Consider the following 26,413-nt stretch of genomic DNA (forward strand, 5'->3'; position numbering starts at 1 on the left):
AAAAGGCTTAGTGCTTATCCTGTCCCAAATGAAGCCGTCCCTTATGCGTTCGGTCTTCGCTTTTGCCCTTGCGGAGTCAAAATATTTTCCCATTTGAGCATATATAAGGAAACGACCCAATTCGGTTGCTGTCTTTCGCCTCCAAAAGAGAATATCCAAAGCCCAAAAACGGCAAAAAAACAGGGGGGAGGGGAAAGATTATAATGGGCTAATTGTTCATCTCGATCGTAATGGCATCTCCATAATCAAAACGATCACCTCCTCTCCCCGTCTTTTCCTTAAGGACGGGAGACAAGACAAGGGACGGTCCGGATCGGGACACGTAACCCCTTGGCAACGGGTTGGTTCCCCCCTCCCGTGTGCGCGCGGGGCCCACCGGGCAGCGTCCCGCCTGGGTGCAATGGCGTCTCGAAACGTTTCACCTCCACGTCAGACGGAGAGAGAGAGAGAGAGAGAATGTCGGATTTATTTAGTAGGTCAAAAAAATGTTTAATGGTTAAATTCAAATATTAATACCACAAAAAATCCTAAATCGGGTACACTTATAATAATTTATCCCAAAATTAATTTTTTGGTCATCAAAAATTCCGAACCGATACACCCGTGACAATTTTATCTTCCGTTACTTTCCGTTAAATTTTACTGTTGAGTTGGATGACACGTGGCATTTAATGAGTATACTAGTTTTGGGTTTTACCCTTCGTTTGTTGCAGGCTTACTAATTTGTGATTTTTTGTGGGATTAATCCAATTTAACGAAAGGTAAATTTGTTACAAATGTACTGGTTTGGAGTTTTTTATGGTCAAAAAATTAGTTTTAGATAAATTTGTCACGTGTGTATCAGTTTGGAATTTTTTATGGTCGAAAAATTATTTTGAGATAAATTTATTATACGTGTACCAGTTTCAAGTAGTTCGCAGTATTAATCCTTAAATTAAATCAATAGTAAATTTTTTTATAAATAAAATGGTGACAGTTTTATGATTAAAATAAATAATGGGGGACATTTGGGTCCACGACACGTCAGATCTGACGTGGAACGTATCCGTTCGTGCATGTCTTGATGATTATGAAAATTGGCGAAATGATTTCATAAAAAAAAAAAAAAAATTTTGTCGGCCAAATTTATTATTTATCTCCACCTCGAAAATGCCGAACTAGCTGTGACCGCCGCAGCAACTTGTCTTCGATCATCAACGCAGTTCCAAAGTGGTGGCGCCGCCTCTCCACTCCCTGAAACGCAACAATCCCATTCCTCCTTTTATTTAATTTTTTTTTCCTGCGAGTTTTATCTTATATTTATTTCGTTTTTTTTTTTTTGGAGTTATTATGTGAGCACTGTGGCTTCGAAGGAAGTTCTGGCGCGGCAGTTGATTTTCTCTCCGTTTTCTTTCTTTTTTATAATTTCGTAATCTTTCTTTGGCGCCGAGGAGCCAAGGAAAGGGTAACCCTGTTTGGGCACCACCGAGTCACTATAAATCGGTTTTTTTATTTTAAATTTTTGTGATTTCGAGGGGGTGATTGATAAGATTAGAAGACCTTTTTGGTTTTATGAAAGGGCAAGATTTCAAAATTTTAGGTTTTTTTTTTTTTAAGCCCATTGAAGGGGACGAAAAACCAATTTCTTTGCACGTAAAAATATATAGCAGGAAACATAAATTATAAAGACTATATATATATATATATATATATATATATATATGTGTGTGTGTGTCGTTTTGGCAGAGCATGAATTGATGAATGCCCGATTTATGTTGTCTGATGAAGAGGAAAAGGAAAAGGCAGCTTTCTGTAGGGTGAATTCCAAAAAAATATCTCAACTTTAGGTCAAGTCCCAAATTTATCATGAACTTTTTTTATCTTAGAAAAAATCTTAAACTTTAGTTCCAGTCTCAAATCTGTCCCGAACTTTTTTTTATCTCAGAAAAAACCCCAAACTTTAACTTCAGTCCCAAATCTACCCCGGATTTTATTTTGTGTAAAAAAATCAGCAAATTTTATTTATTTTAAAAAATATACCCTTGTTATCCAATCCCAATTTCACGTGGCACTTCGACGTCGATAACAAATTCACATCAGCAAAGTAATGGGACGATATATAGGTACAAGCCAACGTCGCATTTCTACTTTGATGACAAATCCAACCCAATAAAAATTGTTGACCGATCTAGGATATGAAAGTTAGGGACGATAACAAATCCATCCCAAAAAAAAGTTTTTTAATATAAAAAACCCAATTTTTAAGTTGAGTCCAAATTTGCCTCAAACTTTTCTTTGTCTAAAAAAAAGCTCAATTACTTTGTTAATGTGAATTTATTATCGACGTGGAAGTACCACGTCAAGTTGAGACTAGATCACAAGGTATATTTTTGAAAATAAATTGAATTTTGATGATTTCTTTTACACTAAACAAAATTTGGGGCAAATTTGGGATTGGACTTAAAGTTTTGGATTTTTTCCGAGATAAAAAAAAGTTCAGGATATATTTGGGACTGGACCTAAAATTTTAAGTTTTTTTTTAGACAAAAAAAGATTCAAGGCAGATTTAAGACTTGACCTAAAATTGAGGGTTTTTTTAAGGAATTAGGCTGCTTTCTGCATTGAAATCAGATCTTTTGTGGGTGTCCTTCGAGATGATGAACTGATCAGAGAACATGGAAAATTTATTGCCCCCTTTTCTTTGTGTTTGTTTTCCCAGTCAAATTGAAAGTTAGGTGCACTTTCAATGGGCGACCAAGAAAACCCGGTTACAAAATATATTTGTCGTTCGCTCGAGGAAGGCGTCGATGTCTCAGGAATTCGACAACATGCAACGTTTATCCATCACTAGATCAAGCGACTCTAACTCTGACTGGTCGCTTTTGTGTAAGCCCATCGTGGCTTTCGCGTGCTTCTTGCCCCAATTTTAACGATTCATATCTATACGTGCAATTCATTGGCGTCGGGGCAATATAAGTGAGGAAAATCATTCTAATTGGTATTACTAAAAAAAAGGGTTACGTGAATCACTAAAAAAATGGGATGGAATGCACTAAGTTGCTGCGAGTATGGCAAAGGGAAATGGAGCAATCGGGGGCCATGTGCGTGAAGACATTGATCTCACGCCAAAAAAACGATTTGACTTCTATTTTATCTTCCTAAGCAGCGCATGCACGCAAGCAAGCAATGTCAAACAAGAAAACATCCCGCAGAGTCACTCCCTGATGAATAAAACTACAAAATTTGTTTTTATCAACGGGTGATGTGAATAATCAAATAATGAGATATTAATAATTTAACAACTATTTGTGCTTTGGTAAGTGAAAACTTCCTTGCAATGCAGAGTTGATTTGAACGAGACGGGGTATCCGAAACTTTCAGGTCAATCTCCGTCGACGCATCCTAGCTAGCCTTGTCATTTCATCGGCATCGAGCTGAAATTTCATTCGCACGATTTACGGGATAAGCCCCAGTAACTTTCGAACCAAATGCACGATCGCCACGTAATCTCAACCGACCATTATTAGTCTAGTCCCATTCCTTGACATGACCACCACCACCACCACCATTAAGTACATCTCACAAAAAAGGCTTAGAGCTTATCCTGTCCCCAAATGATGCCGTCCCTTATGCGTTCGGTCTTTTCGCTTTTGCCCTTGCGGAGTCCAAATATGTTTCCATTTGAGCATATAGGGAAACGACCCAATTCGGTTGCTGTCTTTCGCCTCCGAAAGAGAACATCGAAAGCCCAAAAACGGCATAAAAAAGAAGAAGGGAAGATTATAACGAAGTGGAAGTGGGCTAATCTCGATCGTAATGGCATCTCCATAATCAAAACGATCACCTCCTCTCCCCGTCTTTTCCTTAAGGACGGGGGCAAGACAAGGGACGGTCCGGATCGGGACACGTAACCCCCTTGGCAACCGGTTGGCTCCCCCCTCCCCGAAAGTGCGCGGGGCCCACCGGGGGCAGCGCCGGGGTGGGTGCAATGGCGTCTCGAAACGTTTCAGCTCCACGTCAGACGGAGAGAGAGAGAGAATGTCGGATCGGCATTGTTTTCCGTTTCGTGGGGATTTATTTAGTAGGCCAAAAAAATGTTTCGTCGTTAAATCAAAAGATAATACAACGAAAAACCCTAAATCGGGTACACTTATAACAATTTATCTCGAAATTAATTTTTTGATCATAAAAAATCTCAAACTGATATACCTGTGACAATTTTACCCTCAGTTAGTTAAAATTTATAAGTTGGATAACACGTGGTACTTGACGAGTATACCAGTTTGGGTTTTGCCCTCCGTTTGTCACGGGCTTTACTAATTTACGATTTTTCGTGGGATCAATATAATTTAACGGAAGGTAAATTTGTCACAAATGTACTGGTTTGGGATTTTTCATGATAAAAAAAATTAATTTTTGGTAAATTTGTCACGAGTGTACCGGTTTGAGTTTTTTGTGGTCAAAAAATTATTTTTAGGTAAATTTACTGTATGTGTACCAGTTTAAAGTCTTCCGCGGTATTAATCCTTAAGTTAAATCAATAGAAAAAAATTTTATAAATAAAATGGTGACAGTTTTATGATTAAAATAAATAATTGGGGACAAATGTGGGTCCACGACACGTCAGATCCGACGAGGAACGTATCCGTTCGTGCATGTCCTCTTGTTCGGGGGGGGGCCACACATCGTCGTCACGTGAAATCCCGCCGACTTCCCTGTCGCGTTCTTTGCATGTGGGATTACTGGGTATTACCTTTGCAGGTCCTGCCCCCCGTAATTATATTTATTTCAAGCAAGTCCTTAAACAAGGGCGAAGTTGTGGACGATTACGTGAGACGCATTAATTAGCGGGTAGAAAAACAGGGGAAGCATGTAGTCGTTGCTACTTGATGTGGTCCTTATTTTGGCCGACACTAGATAATTTGTTTAGCGACGATTAAAGATAGAGTTTTCAGCCAGCTCAAAAGATTCGATGCGAGTCAGATCGATTGATTATTGTGCGGGGAGAGAGTCGAGAATTTTCGAGAAGAAAAGATAAAAACAAGTCTGTAGGGACCACTACCGGCAGTCTTAAGAAATTAAAATATTCGAACTGTTAGATGAATGTGTTATTTAATATTTACATAAGCTGATAAAAGCGTCATTTATATGCTTATGTACGAATAGTTAATCTAATAAAATTTGTAGTACTTTTTTAGGATCTTGTTAACGAGTGCTCGAGGAGACTAACTAAGAGCAGTGAAAGCACCGAAAATAGATATGAGGCATATAGAGACACATTGAAAATTGAGCTATAACACATTTCGAAAAAGTCACCGGCCTTAAATAGAAATATGCATGTTTTCAAGGCACGGTTTAATTTATTTAGACTTAACGAATGTCCTAGATGCACTCTTTAACACTTTCATTTTCTTAATTAGTTATAGACTTTATTTTTCGGGTCTTTTCAGGTCGAGTTCTTGTAATAGGTTCGGGTACTTCAACAGTTTCGGGTCGGGTACCCGAACCGAATCGAAATACTTTAAGAAAGTCTTCCTCCCAGCAGAGAACAACCTCCAAAAAAAGTCTCCTTCATAATTGTCTTTTCGTATCTCGACTCGAACTGAACCGAACTGACCCGAACATTGTTTTCAGTTCGAGCACTATTCGGTTCGGGTCGCGAACACACACGTACCGAACATGTTTGGGGTCGGTTCGGGTATCATGAGAACTCAAACCCGTTGACACTCCTAGTAAATGTTAAGGTCAGCATTCGGTATATTCGACATACATTCTTCTTCTAAAAAGGCTCGATGGGCTACCTAACGTTTGTTTTAACCCGGGAAGATGGTGAGTGACTGCGATCGAAAGGGCTCGTATGCACTTTTCGCACCTCGCCTGCCAAAGATTTCTTCTTCACGCGTGCAACCTCTTCAAAATCTCTCTCCAAGAAGAAGAGAGCAATACAACTTTGAGTTCTCGCTAAACCCTTGTCTTTTCCCCTTGTAATTCCGATGTAATCGCCTGCCATCTGTGGGTGCGCGCGAGAGGAAGATTAGCGGAGAGGAGGGCTCGACAGAAACAGAAGCACCCAAACTTCCCCGTGTATTCTAATGATCTTAAGGCAATAATATCGTCTCAATGATGGGCATATTAAACGTGACTTTAGTTTGGGGTTGTCCCTTTCGATGTTATGAGTGCGTGAATGAGCAAAGGAAAAGGACCGGTCGTGGGCGGTTTGAACCCTCTGGCTGCCACTCTTGGCTTATTCTACTCCATGGGTGATTAGGTGCTGACTGGTTTTTGCCTTGACACGAGCATATACCTAACTCAATTATATTTGCTTCAAATGAGTTTCTTCATCGCATGCGTGGTTGCAAGTGCGGTTCAATCCAATGTGGAGTCGTGCATTAGTAGCTAGCAACTCGAAATTTATCAAAGTTCACCGCCCGATCGACCGTGGAGGCAGACGGCCGACGTGTATCGGAAACGGGAGTTATAGATTGTGGTGTTGTCCATAGGTTAGATCCGTACGTGCTTGTCGTGTGAACCCGGTCGTCTAGCATGTGTAAATATGTAGATCCATGGTAGGCGCCCATTCTCTAGAGTAAGACCACTCGCATGGTACATTGGTAACCAACCGCCCACAATTCTCGTGTCGTTGATCTCGTATTTACGACACGCTAGCTAAGTGCCGAGCTAGGTTTTAGCAACGACATGGGACATTTCAATTTCGATAGTGACCATCGTCTAAGTAATTCTTTTAAGGGTTTTGATCCATGTATTTTAGGTCAGATCATTGTCCAAGTGCATTCATTTCTGATACATTAGAGGGAAATTGTGAAAATAAAACTGCTCTCAATACCTCACGATTCGTGATTCAATAAGCCTTATTTTCCCATCTAAATGGTTAGCTATGCGATCAAGCGTTTAGATTGAATAAAACTAATCTTATACTTCAATTACAGAGTCTCTCACTCAGATAATTTTGAGAGACGCGCATGCCACAATCGAGAGGAGCCTCACTTGATATACATGGACAAAGCAGCTTGCGCATCCACGAAAATTAGCCGTACCAAATATGTGGATATCCTACGTAATCTAAAATTAGGAAACAATTTTTTCAAATGATAATGGGGTATAGTTTTCTAAAATTTTTGGAAGAAACATGTCTCTAATAAAGTAAAACACACGTTGGATTTGAATTTTGGCTTTCGATTTTTCGATTTTCGATTTTTTTTACTTTTGGCTTTTAAATTTTGTGATTAAACTCTAGCCATTAGCGTGCGAAACGTGGGTTTTTACAGTAAAAAACCCGAGATCTTCACGGTTATTTATTGAAGTGTTATCGTCTAAAGTCATCTCAAAAAGTCAATTCTTTTTCGGTGGCCTCCTAACACCAGGTCAATTCAGAGAAGTAATCAAGTCCCAAATTTAGCTCTACTCCAGAAGAATAAGAAACCAAGTAGAGATCTTCGTCGCATGAGATCCATCGCAAGGGCGGTGGAGATTCGTCCACGTCGGTACCAACCCAGTCGGCCCGTGATACTTCGACACGTGGCCAGATAGATAACCTAAATATTTTTTGGGGGGGTCTTTGGCTTAGATTATTTTTATAGATACAGGGGTCGCCGTGTGTTGGTTCCGCTTTGTTGCTTTCCTGCATATAATAAGCAAAGCCTAATTCGAGCCATCGAATGGCAAAATTTGGTTCCTTTTTGCAAGTAAATTCTGAATATTTTTTTTTTTCGGTTTTTTTTTATTGTAATGGACGCATTTCGAATGATGCTGAGTCTAAAAGTGTCTGCCATTTGCTGATCGAAAAGATTAATCTTCGAGTCGCTCTCGAACAGGCCATCAAGTTTAAGCCTCGTGAAAATGATTACGAACGATTGAGATCAAAGATCTTATTAACATTAGATCGAGAAATCCTCGTAAAAGTTTGCTTGGGAAGGTAAATTAACCTCCAAATCCGTCGAATACTCACGTTAAATCCGAATCAGACGGGTGCTCCAAACACGAGATTGTTTACACTCGGCGGCGTTTGGGAATCAAACATACGTCTTTCATCTGAGTGGCGAAAAATATTCATGTTCGTAATAATATGATACGGTAAAATGACTAGCAGTCCATTTTTGCATCACCCATGAATACCGAATATTACAATATATATATAAGGGGTTCGGATTGTATGGAAATCGATGGTTATGATTGCAAAAAGGAATCTAGTCGGAAGGCTCGTCGATCTTCACTAGTCTCCATACACTTGCCTGTAGCCACTTCGAAGAAAGCACTATGCTTTGAAAAGATTGGAATTATAAGAATATGAAAGTCTACCCCCTATAGGCAAAAGCCCTTGTCATCACTAGCTTCGATCTAATCAACACCATGCACAATCACAACTGTCTTTCACCACCATGAAGCATCGAATCCCCTTCTTCTGTAGCCGTGGATTCGGCATCTGCAACAGAAAAAATGACGATAAGAATAAAAATGAAGCACAAATACGACAAATTGGAGATCTTATTTCGATGCTCAGCATATGTCCCTCGAATTATTGGCTAGTGAATGGGGGTACTCACGGACCACATGCATCCTCCCCTCAAGGTCCGACTGCACAAACTTCGTCCGACCCACCCGACGACCGGAGAAGAAAACGCCATTCACTCTCACTTACAAAGATGCGTGTCGAGTTTTGAGCGAAAGGTCTCGCCGATAAAAGAACGCGCGATGCCGCGACTGTGTAACTTTATAACTCTGTTTATTCAATCGGGTGTGTTTTGTGAAATTCTTACTTTAGACTCTTTGATGTATCGGACTCTATGAAATCAATAACGGATCAATAACGGCGTTTATGCTTTCACAGTTTCCAAGACTTCAAAGCGCCTCTTCTTTCCGGTTCCGACGGAAGCTCGAAAATGGTCGAACCAGATACACCCTTACAACATCCTCGTGTCGAAGTCCGAGTTTTCGAGCGGGGTTGAATCCTGATCGAGCTTGACCCTCAAAACGACGGAACGGGCAATTGGTCGGAGCAACGAACGTTGGAGCAGCGTGTTGTTCCTCTTCCCCGCAATTCCAGCTCGTTGCTGATGAAAACGACAGGGGGCAGTTGGAGTTAAAAAGAAGGGGGAAGGACCAGTCCGGACATGAACGTGCACTGTTGTCGCTGGAATTTTGGTGAAAGTGGGAAGTGTCGGAGGAGGCATGTGCGACTTTGTTAGCCGCGGTGTCGTTTTGCTTCTGTCCTCTTCTTTCCCGATCGATTATGATACGGAGAAACTTTTACGCACTCCCCGGCCGCCCTCGTGACCGGGGGGGAAAATTCCCGCATGCGATTGGATCACGAGAGCCCGTCTCGTCTCGACCGTTTAAATATCTAATGATTGAGATAAAGTGGGCTCACGTGCATTGAGTGCATCGATTGGCACATGTGCTCGAAACTTGACAAAACCACATGTTGAGCCGGTCTACGCATGACTTGGTTCGTATGATTTCTGCCATTCATCCTTGAACTCAAGCTGTAAAGAGATTTCCTCGTTCGCCGCATTATTCTCTAATATCGCAACGCTTTTTACCGACGCTACATATTTTAGTTACGACTAACGAGACATTTTAACTCTATATAGTATGAAATTGTACCAAAGAGAGATGTATAAGTTTTGTCTGACGAATGACGTAGTAACTTAAAATTCATATATTGATGAATCAGAACATTTTCCATCTCAGAAACACTTCATGTCTGCATGCACTTTCATAGTAAATTGTCACTCCTTTAGATTAGAGCATCTTCATTCGTTTAAAATAAAACTCCACCAAAAAGATATAGCAAAAAAAAACTTTACAATTACTTTTTAGGGTTCTAAATGTATTTTCCCTTACATATCTATTTCTTTAGTTATAGAAACCAATCATGGTCCGTGCAACTCACGAGAATGAAAACTAGTTAACTAGGGTTTGTTTTTCTTGATAGTTTTACATTGTCGAGAAAAATGATCGTCGCCTAAACGTAATAGCAAAATGCGACTCGAGGGTCCGAATTCCGACACATTTTATTTACCATACGATGTTGACATAAATAGGATGAAGATTTTTTATTGTTTTTTTTCCATTTGGCCAAGTATATATACTATCGAGATACATTTTATCGGATGAATGGAGATTTTCGAAAGTTAGAAACCTCAACAAATCGACGGCCTAACCAGGTCAACATCTCTTCCATAAATAGGCCAATGCAAGTTAGGTGGTGGATATGAGGGAGAGGGTTGCTCTTGGTACAATGACCCATCAACGAAATTATTGCCTAAAGTCATCAATGAGAATCGCAATTACGACATTGCATATCGAAGCTGACACATCGACTGGACCACCGGTTCAAGAATTCGACCACACGAATCATAAGCTCGAAAAATCACATCGGATCGGCAATACGAGTTTAGAGACCGGATGCGAGTCTCCTCCCGAACTAATCACGTGGCTAGCGCACGCTCGTGAAATTCGTATTCGATGGGCGGAATCATCGATCCTGGGACACGCATCGCCGTATACGAACAGTATATGCATGTACCTTCGCACCCTTGCAAATAATTCGGTCCCGAGCTCATACATTCCGCTCTCAATGTCTCTAAAGTACATTGGAGAGGAGGATTAGTCCGACATCTTATGTGCTAACAGTCAGTCGATCACTTCTTGCACTATTCCTAAGATTGATTGTTGCTAACTCGGTCTAGTCACCTTTCTCGTCGATTGATTGCATTTTGCTCCGCTTCAACATCGATCTCACAAAGTTAGATTTTCAGACCCTACCGACATGTTTTGTCGCTCTTGTCATTTTCCCCCGATTTCTCGGTTTGGACGTACATGTCGATTCCACCAGGTGCGTCCCACGTACGTGCCCTGCTTGACCACCATCTCTGTCGAACACATTCTATCTTGTTCATTTCATTTTTTTTTGTGTTCTCGCAAAAGCCCAAATTCGCGTAGTGTTCCGGAGTTTCGAGGGTCGGATACGCATGGCTATAGGATATCCAGGTGTACCCACGTCCACGCGATCGCACAAAACATGCTCAATCAATCGTTTCGAAGACCCCGACTAAAACAGAAATCATTTCGAAGACGTTCACGTGCGGGCAATCAGTACACCCGTATGGGATGTTAGATCGCCACACACCCGCCTAAATCATGCGAATTGGACAAAGAGATGGTTTTGGCAAATGTATAAAAAAAGCCATAAATTTATTATATTGATAGCAATTTAGTCCTAAACCTAGTACCAATTCAGTTTATCTAGCCAATATAAACTGGAGATTGCTAATGTGGATACCGGTCATCTTACGTGACACGGAGGGCCAGTGTTTACGTGGATACTTTTTGAAATTTTTATTAATTTTTTCTTTCTTTTTCCTTTTCTTTCCCTTCTTTTCTTTTTTTCTTTCCTTCTCTTTTTTTTTTTCTTTTTTCCTTATTACCCTCCGCCTGTTGCCAGTCGGCGGAGGTCACTGGTGAGGGTGAGGGCCGGGATGTCCTCGCCAACATGTGGCGAGGGGCGGCCTTGCTAAGCCCTCGCCGCAGTCGCCAAGGGCCTCGCCGACCTTTGGCGAGAGCGTCCCGCCCTTGCCCTTTTCGGCGACCAGTGACCTCCGCAGGTCGGTGACTGGCGGGGGTAACTAAGGAAAAAAGAAAAAAGAGAAAGGATAGAAAAAAAGAAGAGGAAAAGACAAGAAAAGAAAAAATTAATAAAAAAATTCAAAGATAGTATTTAAAAATTAAAAAAAAAAGTGTCCAAATCAGAGCCTGTCGTACCATGTAGGATGACCGTCGTACACATCAACGATTTCCGATCTAAATTGATCAAATGGACTGAATTGGTACCAATGCGAACAGAATCAATTGAAAAGTTTAGGACGATTGAATTGGTACCAATACAATAAATTTAGGACTTTTCTTTGTTAACTTTTCCTTGCGTTGCTCTGTCTTTCTTTTTCTTTTTGTGTGCGTCCAATTTTCAGGGTTTTTTATTGGGGTCTTGATTGAGCTCATCAGGAGTGAAAACCCAATTGGAGAAGCAAATGGAAGAGGCCAATTATTGGCTCTTTTTTCAGATAATTTCTGTCCTTTTCTGATCATAGAACGATGCCCATGATCCGATAAGATGGATCTTGCATATAATCATTGCTCTTGGGTACCCACATTTCTTTGTCTTAATTGCAGCAATGAATGTGGTGATGATTTTTGTCGTGGTCACACGATGATCATATTCATCCCATGATTGTTGGCACTGAGGGGCCTCATACAATGGCCGATTTCGCAGGTGGAGAGCCATGGACTGAACCTGAAGGAGTGGTTCAGCCACGCACGAATGATCATAACCAGAGAGATGAGTCCAAGTGTCGTTTTAACGATCATAACCCAACAAAGTTCGATCGTTGACGAGCAATTCGACAATCGACGTTCCTTTCATCGCCACCTCGCGTTTGTATGGTTTTTTGTTGCGTAGCCTCGACTGTCTGCTTCTCAGCACGTGCATCGCGGTAAAAAGTTATCATGTGGCATGTGGATCTTGATCTTTGATTTGGATTGTCATTGCGCTCGACGTTGTGGAAAAACTCCAAAAAGAGATTGCGCGACCCAATCTCAAGTCGAGGAGTTTGTCGAGCCGATTAGAGATGCGCGGCGGATTCAGGTCGTGGCGAAAGCAATTCCCTTAGGGCCTCCCTCTAGGGCTTATGGGTCCCGACAGTTACTGGGTCTTCGATGAGATGCGAAGATTACCTAGGCCCGATGAGTTAAGTCGAGTGGTCTGATATATCCAAACACCATTGAGAAAGAAAGGATTGTGTGTGATACGTCTCTTCGATTTTGTATCGTGGCATGGTGTCATCGTCAACCAAGTTTCGCACCCTACGTAAATTTCCATCTTCCCGGTTATAGTCAAAACGCGGGGCCACGAGTTTGTTAAAGTTAGGTAGTCCTAAAATTACCTAATTTTTGGGCCCAATTCTAATGGATTGCTTCAGGGTTTTTGGGTAACACATAGGTGAGGCACAATGAGGGCAAGTGATGAAAGGCCTAGTCCACTTTCTTACATCCCACTCAAAGGTCCAACCATGCCTTAGAACTGTAGGATCTCTAGACTCTCATTCTCTCCCTCCTTGTTCTCCTACATAAAATGGCTTTGCAATCTAATTCTTTCTTTACACAAGCAAGCACTTGCCCTGTCCTGACCCGACCCGACCTGCTCGTGCATTGCTAGATCCGTGCGAGCACTTATCGGCACCATGTCCCCAGATTAAACCCTTCCACACTCAAGTTAGTATTCGAGAGCGGAAGACATGAGTTCCCCCCCCGCCAATCTATGACGCCTCGGTCTTTCAGCCCGTCCAAGGTAGAAAGGGGACTGACCGGTGGCGTGGAGGTGACGGATTTGGCCCAAAAATCTTAAACACCAGTCTTCGCTCATTAATGCGTCCATTGATGTTCCTTTGTATAGGCCGGGCCCATGGCTCCAAGGACCCAATTAAATTGGGGATCTTGCTATCGGCCCAATATGCTGCTAGGCCGTCTCCATGATGAATGGGCCAGAAAGTAAGATTTGGGCCATTGTAGCTAGGGGTGAGCATGGTTCCAGGTTCTACCCTGGAACCTGAGAACCTGACTGGTGAAAACCTGTAGGTTCTAGATTCCAAAGTATGCAGGGTAGGTTTTAGATTCCAAAAATTGGGGAACCTGTTTCGACGGGTAGGTTCCAGGTTCTAGTTAGGGTGGAACCTAAAACCTGAAACCTAAACAAGTTTTTTGTGTTTTTTCTTGATCTATGTCTTCACGTGATCCTATGGTATTTCATGGCCATAAATGATTACTGTATAATTTGGAACTACTAATCTAAACTTTCATTTAATGACTTATTAATGCTTCACATTCGTCATGTGTCTAAATATAAGTTTTGGTCAGTGGATCAAAGCAGCAAATGGGAAAACCTGAGTAGACCCTAGAACCTGTGATAGGGTAGGTTCCAAATTCCAAAAAATGAGGAATCTATTCTCATGGGTAGGTTCCAGGTGGAACCTGTACGAAACATGAAACCACTCACCTTTAGTATCGATTCACGCAATAACTTCTCATTTTAATTGTATTTATTTGAACCGTAATGCCCGGAAAACTAGTCTTTTGTATTCTCTTTGGTGAATGACAAGCTTGTTCAATATTGTTACGTTCATTTTCGTTTTGTTTAATTAAAAATGAAATGAAAAAAAAAAGAACTCATTAGATCCTGGAACCTACCCTGGAACTTGTGACAGGGTAGTTTCCAAGTTCCAACGGGTAGGTTCCAGATTCCAAAAAATGGGAAACCTGTACCTGAGGCTAGGTTCCAGGTGGAACCTGTAAAGAACCTGGAACCACTCACCCCTAATTGTAGCCAATCCAGGAACTTTTCTTACAACTGGGTCGGCTATGGATAGTAATGTTGAGTGTCCCCTTAATCTCGCGATGAAAACTAGTTTTCCGTTGTCCTCATTTTCTCTGGACGTATCGTAAGCGAACAGAACGATCATAATAGAATTAGAACAAAAGGTGAATTTATCGGTATGTCAATTCGGATGGAGAGGAAAGAAAGAGGCACAAGTTTGTACTCTGTGTTTGGTTGACAACAGGACAACAAATTGACAAACTCAGTTACAAAATTTTCTTCACACAAAGATCACTTTTTCCTAGTCATGATTTTGGTTACCTAAACCTTCCTAAAAGCTATCAGGTTGTCTTAGAGTATTGACTTTTTGAGATGAAGAGAAACATCAGTTGCTTCCTAACTTCTGTGTTTTGTCAGATTTTCTTGTTTGTAGAAGCCCCAACTAAACGAAGCTGGTGAAGTGTCAATGTGGAGGAGGGAGAAGCTTGCTTTTCTTGGGCAGGTGGGGTTTCCATTCAATTCCCTTCATTTCCATCTCTCCTCATCCACACCATGAAAATAACTCCATGCCTATTGCAACAATCGCAGAAATGGCAACCGCTGCACGCTAGAAACGGCATCCGGTCTGAGTTTAAGCTGGCAAACGATGTACCGAAGCCGATTTGCAAGATTGATTAGCGCCGTTTTCTCCTACACTTGACTCGGTTGTATCGTCCAAGTATTGAAATTCAACTCAAAGTTAGGACAACACCAATGCAGAGGAAACCGTTCTTTGAATCACTTGACAACACCCGAGAATTAGCAAGAGCATTTTCATGATACAATACCATGTGAGGCACTCAAGAGTATCAAGTTGAGCCATCTCGAATTCTACGCAATTCGAGTCGGAAAACCAAGTCGATATACTTGGATTTTTGCCAAGGCACGTGATTGACCCCACCAGCTGCGCCATTCCTATGCCGATCCAATGGCCTTCTGCATCCCATAAACAAAGTAGAGAGAGCTCTTTTGACAAGACAAACATACTTCTTCCACAAGGTCTGCAAAGACCACCTAAACAAAACCAAGAGCGACCGACTGTCTCTATACTGAAAATAGTATTTGGCAAATCAATATTTACATTCACCAATCACCTCTCTCAACCTCCACCACTCCTTTCTCTCTTCCCAGTGTGTAATTCACAACAACAAACCAAAGAAACACAAAGCAATTCCTTTGAAAGACATTAACCAGCCAGGGACCCAAATCATCTATTTGTTCATACCCGGGTCCCTAGAAGGAAGGGGAGAAAATTATCGAAAAAAACCGAAGAAAAATAATTTCTGAAAAGCCAAGGAACAAATACACTGTTCCTCATTCGTACCCTATACCCCCCTACTCGTTTAGATAGTTGTCCGGGATAACATCCTCCTCATCAACTCATCTTAGCCTCGTTGTTTAATTGCAATGATCCATCTCTGATCAAATTCAAGCTGAGATTGTTGAACCGCTCTCTTGAGTACTGCCTTGACGCTTTTCTCCAATCCGTGCCGGCCTTCATCATCGCCGCAAACTCGTCGTAACTGATACGCCCATCCTACAAGTTCCACGCCGTAATGAATTTAGCATCAAAGATTTCAGGGCTGAGTCACACGGGCATATCGAGGATATAAGGTGACGATTAGAACTAGAGTCCACAGGCAGAAAAGTCCAGCGTGACAAATTAATTCGATCAAGCTCACGCTTGAGCCCCATTAATTGATCCCCGGACATGACAATTCTGAATCCACTAAGACACTCTCGCAAACGCAGAAGCATCAACTAAAAAAAAAACAAGAAAGTGACAGGTAGTGCCCTTTGGGGCACTTTAAGACTCATTAATGGTAATTTGAAAATCGTAAATTTTCCGATTTGTCAATAGGCAGTTTTCATGCATTTCCAAAGCATCCTCATATGCATTTTTGCCTTTTAAGTTAACCATACGCATGATTAGTTATGCACTTTGCAGCAAAATCTGCTTTGGTTTTAGGTAGAAAAATCAACTTGATAACCAAATGAAAAGCAAACAGGATGAATAATCGCAGTGGAAACGTGCACATTCGCCCAACTAACCTTGTCCGTATCTACATCTTGCATGATGGCACTAACAACTTCTTCACTCGTATCAACTTCATCGGCCAAGGCACTCCTCAGTTCTTCAATCTCTATGTATCCACTTTGGTTCTGATCAAACAACTCAAACGCCTTTTGCAGATGATCTTCATTGCCCATCTTTCTCAAGTGAACAGATATAGCAACGAATTCTCCGCAGTCAAGATATCCATCCCGGTCAACATCACCCTGCAACAAGCAAATCTGGAAAAGTTAACAAGTCTGCTCCGCTAAACATCTTTCAAAGTGAAGAACAAGCAGTTGGAAGAGAAATATTTATACATAGCTAGTTCTCCCCCATCCTTCTTATATTAAGTTCCAAAATGTAAAGGGCTTGACATGGATATGTAGTCACCGTTTACTACTATTGAGTCACAGATTTGTATGAATTGGCTTGATGAAAGGTAATTGATGGTCCGCATTTGCATTGCTTGCACTCATCTGAAGGCCTATGGCAAAGTCACATTTCTCATCGCCAATCACAGATTACTTAAGACAAAAACCTTTTTAACCACAACCGCCTCAATCGTTAGCAGCAACTAATCAAGTATACATGAATTGAGTAAGGTCTCAAAGAAATGTTTAACAGAAACCGCCAAGTTCTCTTTCCTAGTAATAAGCTATCATTCACTAGGTAATGCTATCTGTTGAAAGCAAGCTGATAAGTAACTGACTAGAGTCCAGACTATTAAATCCGAATCACAGAGAGAGAGAGAGAGAGAGAGAGATGAAAGAAAAACATAGCACAAGGTTTTAAAACTATGAAATGCTGTACTTACGGCGTCCATTAGAATTTGAAGATCTGCATCAGGGATCTGATGACCAAGCTTGTTTAAACCAACTCGTAGCTCGTCAATGTTTATCTTGCCCTTATTGTCTGTGTCCATCAATCGAAATCCCTCCTTTATGCCAGCAACTTCCTCCACAGACAAATGCTCGGCTATTACCTGTTATTTACAAAGTCCATGCAAATTCAGAAAATGCAACGTGCACAAATGCAAAGGAGAATCCATCTTTGTTGGCTGACTGGCGTGTTAGGTGAAGAAAGAACAACAGGCCACAATAATACCTTAAGAGCTCGTTTCTTGAGCTTATTCATCACAGAGAATTGCTTGAGCCTTGCCCTCACAGTTTCACCCAAAGAAACATTTGGAGCCCTCTTTGCATTTTGTACCCAAGGATGATCTGCATTTAACAAGGAAACACAGTGAGTTCAAGTGTTCGCCCATCTGCCTTGACAGGAGCTAAGCATTATTATTCACTCACGAACAGAAACCAAAACGACAAAACAAACATCACCTAGCACTTCCTGAGCTGAAAGGCGCTTCTTCGGGTCAGGATCCAGCATTTTCTTCACAAGGTCTTTTGCATTAGCTGAAACTTTGGGCCAGGGGTCCCTCTTGAAATCCACAACCGACCTGATGATAGCTTGGGCGATTCCTTGTTCCGTCTCTGCATTTGAAACAAAACATGAGTGGACAGTCCAAACATAAGATTCCCTCAGAAGAGAAAAAGATGATAAAACAAAATGTTAATTTGGTATCTAAAATTTTGATTCTAATCCATTTGAGACACTAAATTTCCAACTTATTACGTCGTAAACTATGCATTCTGACTTCCACTCCACCGCTCTAACTTACCAAGTGAGCTAGGATTCGTATGATCAAGCATGCCTGACATTTGGTCAAAGAATTCAATGCAGGCATTAACTAAATGGTATGGGCATTCCAATTATCTTACGAATCCAAGGTCACAGCAGATCCATCTTTGTGAACTTATACACCATTTCGCTGCAAACCATAACAGCCCTAACGGACATTGATGAATAATTCATTCCCAAAAAGAGAAAAGGAAGCAACCTGCCCAGAAAGGCGGGACACCACAAAGCAGAATGTAAAGGATCACTCCGGCACTCCAGACATCCACTTCTGGGCCATAATTCCTTCTAAGCACCTCTGGAGCCATGTAGTACGGACTTCCAACTATCTCGCTGAATTTTTCACCTGTAAGAAATCTCTAAGTTCAGGAAAATATCTAAGCTACATGTATCTAATTGGACACAAGAAGTCAGAAGATTTGTACCACAAAACTTACCAGGATTAAAGAACATTGACAGACCAAAATCAATTGCCTTCAAGGGTGATGTTTCCTTCTTGTTAGCAAACAAGAAATTCTCTGGCTTAAGATCCCGATGCATCACCCCATGCTTGTGGCAAACCTGCAGCATCACAAACAATAATGAACCTCGTAAATCCAAATTCAAGAGCGTAGTGCTGGGTCACTCTTTCTCTTCTCCTATAGTGAAATTTATAGTAATCTAGTAGCACGTCAACTGGGAATGTCAAGACATACAGGAGATGGCATCATAACATTAGCTCATAGCCTTATTATCATTAAAACAAGCAAAAAGCTAGCTGGTGTATCGCCTTCTTGAATTCACACTCTTTTCCAGAACATCGTTGACACTCCCAACAGGATGAAGAAGTTAAATACCACTTCTCCATATTTCCGGATTTCAAGAATTTATTAGCACCTAATCTGTCGACCGGTTTGACTAACTAGCTTACATTCTTTCCTCCGGTCACAATCTGATTTATCGAACGGCTTTGATACATGTGTCCACCTAGTAACCTGCCAAGTGCCACCTAACTCACCTAGTAAGGCGATCATCAACAGGCCTGAAGCTGGATTTCATCTCCCCACGAGATCAAGTAATAAAAATCACACACAAGACGTGATAATTTGAATTCACGATCTAAAAAGGCAGACAGTAACCCACGGATCAGATCTAGCCATCAATCCAAAGTACCAAGAAGTAGCCCAAAATCTATTGATAAAACACAAAAAGGCACACACCTGAATAACTTCGACGATCGTCTTGATCACCGCAGCGGCAGCACGCTCCGTGTAGTGTCCCCTGGCGACGATCCGGTCGAACAACTCCCCTCCTTCGCACAACTCCATCACCAAATGCACCGCGCTGTCGTCCTCGTACGTGTCTTTCAGGGTCACGATGTTCGGGTGCTTGGGCAAGTGCTTCATGATCGCCACCTCCCTCCTCACATCCTCGATGTCCACGGCGGTCCTCAGCTTCTTCTTCAGTATCGACTTGCACGCGAGCTCCTCCCCGGTCTCCTTGTCCGTGCACAGGTACGTGATGCCGAACTCGCCGCGCCCGAGCTCCCGGCCCAGCTCGTACCGGAGCCCGATGTCGGTCCCGGTCGGGTCCTTCAGGACGGCGAGCTTGTGGCTGCCGCCGTTGACGTTGTAACTGACGCCGTAGTCGACCGCGAAAGGGTTCGGCTTCTTCTTGCCCCTCGCCTCGTCGCCGTCGACCTGGGGCGTGGCGCAGCAATTCCCCATGGATGGCGATCAAGATCTCTCCGGGCGATCTGCCGGGACGGGCGTCCGAATTCCTGAGGAGGGGTTTTCCAGCGACCCTTTGCAGATCCGGGACCGGCGCAAGAACCCGGCTTTACGCAAGAACCGACGAAAGGCTCAACAGGGTCGAGATCAGATCGGGAAACGACGAAGTGGGGAGATCTGAAAGTTTCCTTCTTTTTTTCTCCCCGGGAAAACACGGGAACGCGGATAAGGAGAGACGGGGGGAAAATCCCAAGAATCCGAGAGGGGGAGAGAGAAGGTGCGAATTGCGAAGAAAATGGAGGAGGGAATTTATGGGGAGGAGGGTTTTGGAGGAGGAAGGAGAAGAGGATGAGGAGAGGAATATAGCGCGTGACCAGCCACCATTGCTGAAGAACCCCAAGATGGGGGGTCAAACCCGCCTCAGAGAGAAACCCAACAAAAAGAAAGAAAAAAAAAATGTATAATAGACAGAGAGAGAGAGAGAGAACGAGGGAGGACAAGCAAAAAAGAAAAAAAACAGGAAAGGGACCCTTCTCCTACCTTTCCCAGACACGTTCCTCTCTCTCTCTCTCTCTCTCTCTCTCTCTCTCTGCTGTTTTGAAGTTTTACAGAGGAAGAGAGAGAAAGGGGAAGGGGGGACAGAGAGAGAGAGAGAGAGAGAGAGGGAGTTTCCTCCTCTGTTGTTGTTTATGTTGTTGTTTACCAAGAATGTCCGAAACAAGGATCGTTTTTGCGCCCCTGATCGATATAGTAAAAGAAGAGAGGGAGGGAGAGGGGGGAGGAACTTAACTTGGGGTCAAGAAAGACAAAAAAGGAAAATCGAGATGGAAAACGGTCCCGTCGAACGAAATGGCCCCTGAGTTGTCCCCCTATTTTCAAGAATGCCACTCACTGCCTCTATATATGTGTGAAATGGGAAATTTGGACTTCAAGGTTCTCTTCTCTTGTTCGTTTTTATTGCGCAAATGGGACGCGCGCAATATATGCGAACAAATGAATTTCTTTCCCGTTAAAACAGGGACATATTTAACAACCCCGTATCTTTCGCCTAATTTCCTCACGTGTAGGCGCCACAAACGTTACACTCGAAACCTATCCCGTTTGAATGCGTTCCTCGTTTTTTGGAAACCTGGATCTGGAACCTTCCGTGTCACAGATTCCAGAGCCGGTTTGAGGATCTATCCAGGTTCTATAAACGATTAAGGTGAATCATCACATTTTATGACCACCATTTGTCGATACAATCCACTTACCGTAACTTATATTTAGACACGCGAAAAATATGAAATATTAATAAAGTAAAAGTCTCAGTCTATCACTTACACGCGCGTGGTGCATTCTCAGATTAGTTAGGCGTCTTAGGATTGTGTGGTTCGTCTACAATTTTGTCAGGGTTCGATTCACATTGGCAGCTTTGTATGATTAAGCGGGGCGTGGCGGTGGGTTCTTGGTTCCAAATTATACACTCATCATCAGACGCCATAGAATAACGCAGGATCGCGCGATGACATAAACAAAAGGAAAAAAACACAAAAACTTGTTCCACGTTCCAGATTCCACCTACCTAGAATCTGGAACCTACCCGTCGAAATAAATTCTCCAATTTTTTTGAACCTGGAACCGGACAGGTTTCCAATAGTCCGGTTTCAAATTTTACCTCGGAACCATGCTCACCCTACTCACTCGTACGCGAATTGCTTTGCCCACGTACGTCGAATAAGACGTCTTTCGCGACTCGGTCGGCAGCATCCACCCAGCGTCGTTCACCCACAAAGGAAGATTTAAATTCGGTTTTCGAATTACCGATGTGATTTCACCGCGCGAGTCTTCTGATACCTCGGTATACGAAAGATCGTGCGATGCGAGTACTGTTCCCTTGACCAGTTAGACGACCTCGACAAAAAAAAAATTACAAAAATTGTATAAGCCACCGAAAATAGCAATTGACTTTAAATAAATATTTAAATTAAATAAATTAGAGCATAAATTGTCGGTATAAAAAATAAATATAAACGAAAGCACACATCGTTTTGGAATTTATAGTTATCCAAACAATATTGTAATATGAAGTCCGATAAACGATCAATATTCTAAATTCGGGCTTACGTAGACATGGGCCGCTTATTTACGAGAAAAGAAAGGGGAAAGCCGATATTCGAACCTAACATTGTATGGTAAGAGGACTTTTGCATATTTTATTATCCGATAAGTGTTTCGGAGCACTCGTTACTAAACTTTTATTATCATATTCTCAATCGATTACAACCACACATGCATGGTCATTATTACGTTCGCCCCACGTAGTTATTATACGTGGGGTCACAGTTTTCATGATGAGTCCCGCGAGGTTTTGTGCATAGGGCGTATGAATTTCCACGTCATTAATTTATTCGAGAATTATGGACCGTCATTATCGTGGCCAATGATCTTTTTTTCCCTTCTTCTTCTTCTTCGTCGTCGTTGGGTTTCGCTTGGACTATCCGAACGATGTCCTTGTCCTCGCGCTACAAATGCTGCCACTCGACTCGACTTCAATGGCTTAACTGCTTTCGAGTGTCTAGATCAGATGAACCTCGTGTGGGATCATTCCATCCATCGAATTCACTGGCTTAATTGCATCGAACATTTTGGTGCACCCGATGTATCAAATAATTGCTCCGATGCGCGCTCCGTCGTTATTTGGAGTCCAAAGTTGGACAATTATTTTGCATGGGATTCTTCGTTTCGATCGTTCGATGCGTCAGTCCTCGCAAAGTTAACATAGAATCAAGAGAAAATGGTTGTGAAAGAAATATCTCACATAATTTTTCCGTCCGAAACCTCTTTTTAATTTTTTTATACTGTACTTAAAGTGTACTATTTTAATGCAAATCGGTAATACAGCAGTCATTAAAAAAATTTTGATTTAAGTATACATATTCGGAGGGGCCAACGGCTCTACGAAGTCCGTAGCTGGCGGTGTGCGTTTGTATTCGAGAAAAAAAAAACGGGGGGGTTTCGGGTTAGAAAATCGGATTAGACACCCGTGTCTCGTGAGTGACGTGATTGATCGATTATACCACGTCGAAGATGCGCACAATTTAATCGATGCATGAATTTTCTCATGTCAATGTATTACTCTCCTGGTACACAAGCTTCCGGATTTTAGACAAGCCAAAGGATATTCTCGCAAATAACTTTTTTTTATCTCGTAAAAATATAGTCGGGGGAAACAAAAAGGCCTTCCACTACAAAGTCCTTCTAGAAGCCGACCCTCTGAAGTTAGGCGATCGACACGTGTACCTGATTCATTGGCCGAATGGCGCGAGCCCTTCTGGAAGCCGGCCGGCCGGCCGGCCTGCATTTCCCCGCAACGTGCGTACAAAGGACGGCGGCGATTGGACAGGAGCGACGAGGGGCACTTCTGTCAATTCACCTTCTCCCCCACCCCCCAAATAGCTTTGGAGTGTATATTTTCCTACTAATAAATTACCTGGACCCCCCCCCCCCCCGGTCAATTAATTACCGAGTTACTTTATTTGGAAAAAAAATTAAATTAAGGATAATCCCAGCCCATTTACCACTCAAAATAATGTTAATAATAATAATTAATACCACGAAAAACCCCAAATTTGTATATCCGTAATAAATTTACTCAAAATTAATTTTTTGACCATAAAAAACCTCAAACGAGTACATCGGTGACAGATTTATCATAAACTAACTTTTTACCACCAAAAATCTCAAACTAGTACATTCGTAACAAATTTACCCCCCATTAAATTGGATTAATCCGAAAAAAAATCACAAACTAGTATACATGTGACAAACAGAAGGTAAAACCCTAAACTGGTATATCCGTAAATTGTCACGTGTTATTTAACTAAGCAATTTGATAGTAAAATTTAATGGAAATTAACGGAGGGTAAATTTATCACATGTATATCAGTTTGGAGTTTTTCGTGGTGTTAACCCAAATAATAATTAATAATAATAACGATAATAGTCCAAAAATTCCTTTCTTTTTTTTTTTCCCTAAATCCATTTTGTTGGCCAGTTGGCTGAATGGTGTGGTGATTGTTTATTTTCTTGGCTTTTTATTGGTTAAATCACATAACTATCATCCAAAATCAAACCCTATTAAAATCAAGAGATCGTTTCACTGTCCACCTCACCAGCTACCACATAAAATATAAAAAAAATAAAAGTCTTCCAAAGTGGTTGTTATGAGCTAACGAATTTCAACATTATGACGGAGGCATAATCTGGATAGCTGTTGAGCATTAAAGTACAATATTTTGGGGCTTAATTTCGAAAAAAAAATAAATACCAACTTTACCTTGAGTGACAATTACCTGAATCCTTTTTTTATCACATAAAAAATCACCAACTTTCACTTAAGTCCCAAATCTGACCCGAGCAATTTGAAAATTTTACATCACAGGAATCAGATTTGGGACTCGAGTAAAAGTTAGTGCTTTTTATTGAGACAAAAAAAAGTTCTCCGAGTCAGAATTATCGCTCAAGATAAAATTGGTATTTTTTTTTTTGGGGGGGGGGAATAAGCCTAACATTTCAATTAAGTGTTTTTGACGAAAATCGTGGTTTGACTTAGGTAATTGTTCTTTTATTATGTGGGTTTTATGTGACGTAGTTTGGCATGGGAAAAAGCCGCTAGAACATGTGTTGTTGCGCAAGATCGCATACGCAACTAGGTCATAAATAAATAAATAAATAAAAGATCTCGTATGCAAACCAAACCAGAACATTTTCTCGAGGAGGTGAACTTGACACGGCATAGTTACGGGGATTCAACGGTTTTGTGTACTCTGTGAAGAAAGATGGACGAGATGGCTTTACTTTAATCGGTAAAAGAAGAGATTAATAGTCACTCGATCACACTCACTCATAAGGATTTTCCGATCATGATCATACCCTATCAATATAAACCCTACGAGAACTACTCAGTAAAATCTCTCTCGAATAGTTTATCTCGACGGACCCATTCACCTCGATGAGAAGTCCAACTTAGTCCTCCATCGATCGCCATCTCTCCCGAGCCCCTCTAAGCTCCTCACCCGGTTGCAGGCGCTGACTAATTCCGAACAGTATCACAACTTAGTTGATGGGATAGCTCTTGTGAACATGTCCGTCGGATTACCTACCTTGTGCACTTTCGCCTACCTTGTGCACAGCATGCTTTTCGAGTTGCATGATAAGAAATAAAAGCAATCGTAACAACAATGCTGCTATTTAACCGATGTATCTCATAGATTTGTGGAGTGGCTCGGTTAATTCGGAGTTTCACGCGTGGAAAGATGATGACTATCCCACGCGTTGAGGTTGGTGAACGTTTTAAGTACGCTACAAACTTCTTACCGATAATTAATTTCGGTCGATAAATTCGAAGACGAGCAGCTCAAATATAGCGGGACCGGTGTCTGAGTTGTTACGATAATACGATGCAGCAAACTTTTATCCAACATCAAATGTGACCGAAACTATCAAGCAAATTAGTTTGGTATGCCTGACATTACCTGTATAGGAAAAATGGGAAAAATGACATGCAAGGGATGGGAAATAACGGAGGATGTCATCTGAGGTAATTTCGATCCCGCCCGAGGGGCATTTGCGTCAAAGCACACGGCCTCTCTCTCTCTCTCTATCTGCTTTTCTTTTCTTCTTTTCTTTTCAATGTTTTTTTCTTTCTTTTTGCGGGGAGAGAAAGTCGTTTCATGTCTCCTTCCGAGCTGGAGGGGTGGGGAAAGTGGGGGAGGGGTAATTTGGACAATTCGAGCACCCCACTTTAGCATCTAAGAAGCACCGCCACCTTTCAGCTGTCCGGTCAAACTCCAAGATTTTGACTTTGAACATAACGTTGGAAATTTTCTCTCTCTTTTTCTCTATTATTATTATTATTATACATCATTGTGGACATGCTGACATGTCAACAGTCCTCTAATTAACCGTAGCTAGAGTGGGGGGATTTCCTTTCTTATCCATATGCGAGGATATATTGGCGATCCGAATTCGAACAATCAAACGCAGCTAAAATGCATTATAATCGATACAGACAAAGAAGAAAACATATTCATGTCACCACAAATTTTTATATAATTCGTTCGATTACGATCATATCATATTTTTCTCCGTTTTTTTTGGCCGGCTGGGTGTTGAAGTGACGGGAAAATAATCACATAAACCCATAAAATCCCCCTATTCGGAGGAGGGGAGTTTCGAATTCCCTATTCCCACGTGGGAACGGTGTCCCCTAGTGGTTCATGGTTTCTCAATTTTTTAAGATTATAAAGACATCTCCAAAGAAAAAAAGGTCTGCTTTATCTGATTTCTCAAATGCGCTTGCTGGTGCATCGAAAGTATCTTTCATCTAACAGGACATTACTTTCTTTTTTTCTTCTCTAAACTGAATCCGCTATCGAGTGACCTCCTCTTACCTAATGACTCACGTCAGTCATCGGTATCGACCGATCGCCGCCGTTCGATCATATCACGAGATTTCCTCGACGGGCAATGTCCGACGTGTCGTTCTTTTGACATTCAACACAGACCCAC

General features: G+C 41.7%; 2 protein-coding genes across 2 annotated transcripts in view; both read right to left on the reverse strand.

Annotated features, from left to right (window-relative positions):
* Window positions 1-21,589, reverse strand: part of LOC115674721 (probable galactinol--sucrose galactosyltransferase 2) — a 32,336-nt gene extending 10,747 nt beyond the window's left edge. Inside the window, exon 1 of the mRNA XM_056302840.1 lies at window positions 21,586-21,589. The gene's annotated coding sequence lies outside the window, so the exon portion shown is untranslated. The remainder of the gene's footprint in view (window positions 1-21,585) is intronic.
* On the reverse strand, window positions 15,420-20,327 carry LOC115674722 (calcium-dependent protein kinase 32). The gene is made up of 8 exons (XM_056302841.1): window positions 19,352-20,327; window positions 18,590-18,713; window positions 18,355-18,498; window positions 17,795-17,947; window positions 17,565-17,680; window positions 17,275-17,442; window positions 16,457-16,684; window positions 15,420-15,941 (listed from the first exon to the last, which is right to left on the reverse strand). Exons 1-8 carry the CDS (start codon window positions 19,856-19,858, stop codon window positions 15,780-15,782), a joined length of 1,602 nt encoding a protein of 533 aa, XP_056158816.1. The 5' UTR covers window positions 19,859-20,327; the 3' UTR covers window positions 15,420-15,779.
* Window positions 21,590-26,413: the final 4,824 nt, after the last annotated feature.

Source organism: Syzygium oleosum, unplaced genomic scaffold, assembly GCF_021117445.2.
Source record: "Syzygium oleosum isolate NSW1041296 unplaced genomic scaffold, Sole_v2.1 Sole_v2.25, whole genome shotgun sequence".
NCBI classification, from domain to species: Eukaryota; Viridiplantae; Streptophyta; class Magnoliopsida; order Myrtales; family Myrtaceae; genus Syzygium; species Syzygium oleosum.

Bases quoted from the DNA above. Each gene is read 5' to 3' on its own strand.
- LOC115674722 (XM_056302841.1), bottom strand. From the start codon at position 19,858: ATGGGGAATTGCTGCGCCACGCCCCAGGTCGACGGCGACGAGGCGAGG. The intron at 18,714-19,351 runs GTGTGTGCCTTT...GTGATGCTGCAG, and splicing joins CGATCGTCGAAGTTATTCAG to GTTTGCCACAAGCATGGGGT. The intron at 17,948-18,354 runs GTTGCTTCCTTT...TTTCAAATGCAG, and splicing joins TGTCCCGCCTTTCTGGGCAG to AGACGGAACAAGGAATCGCC.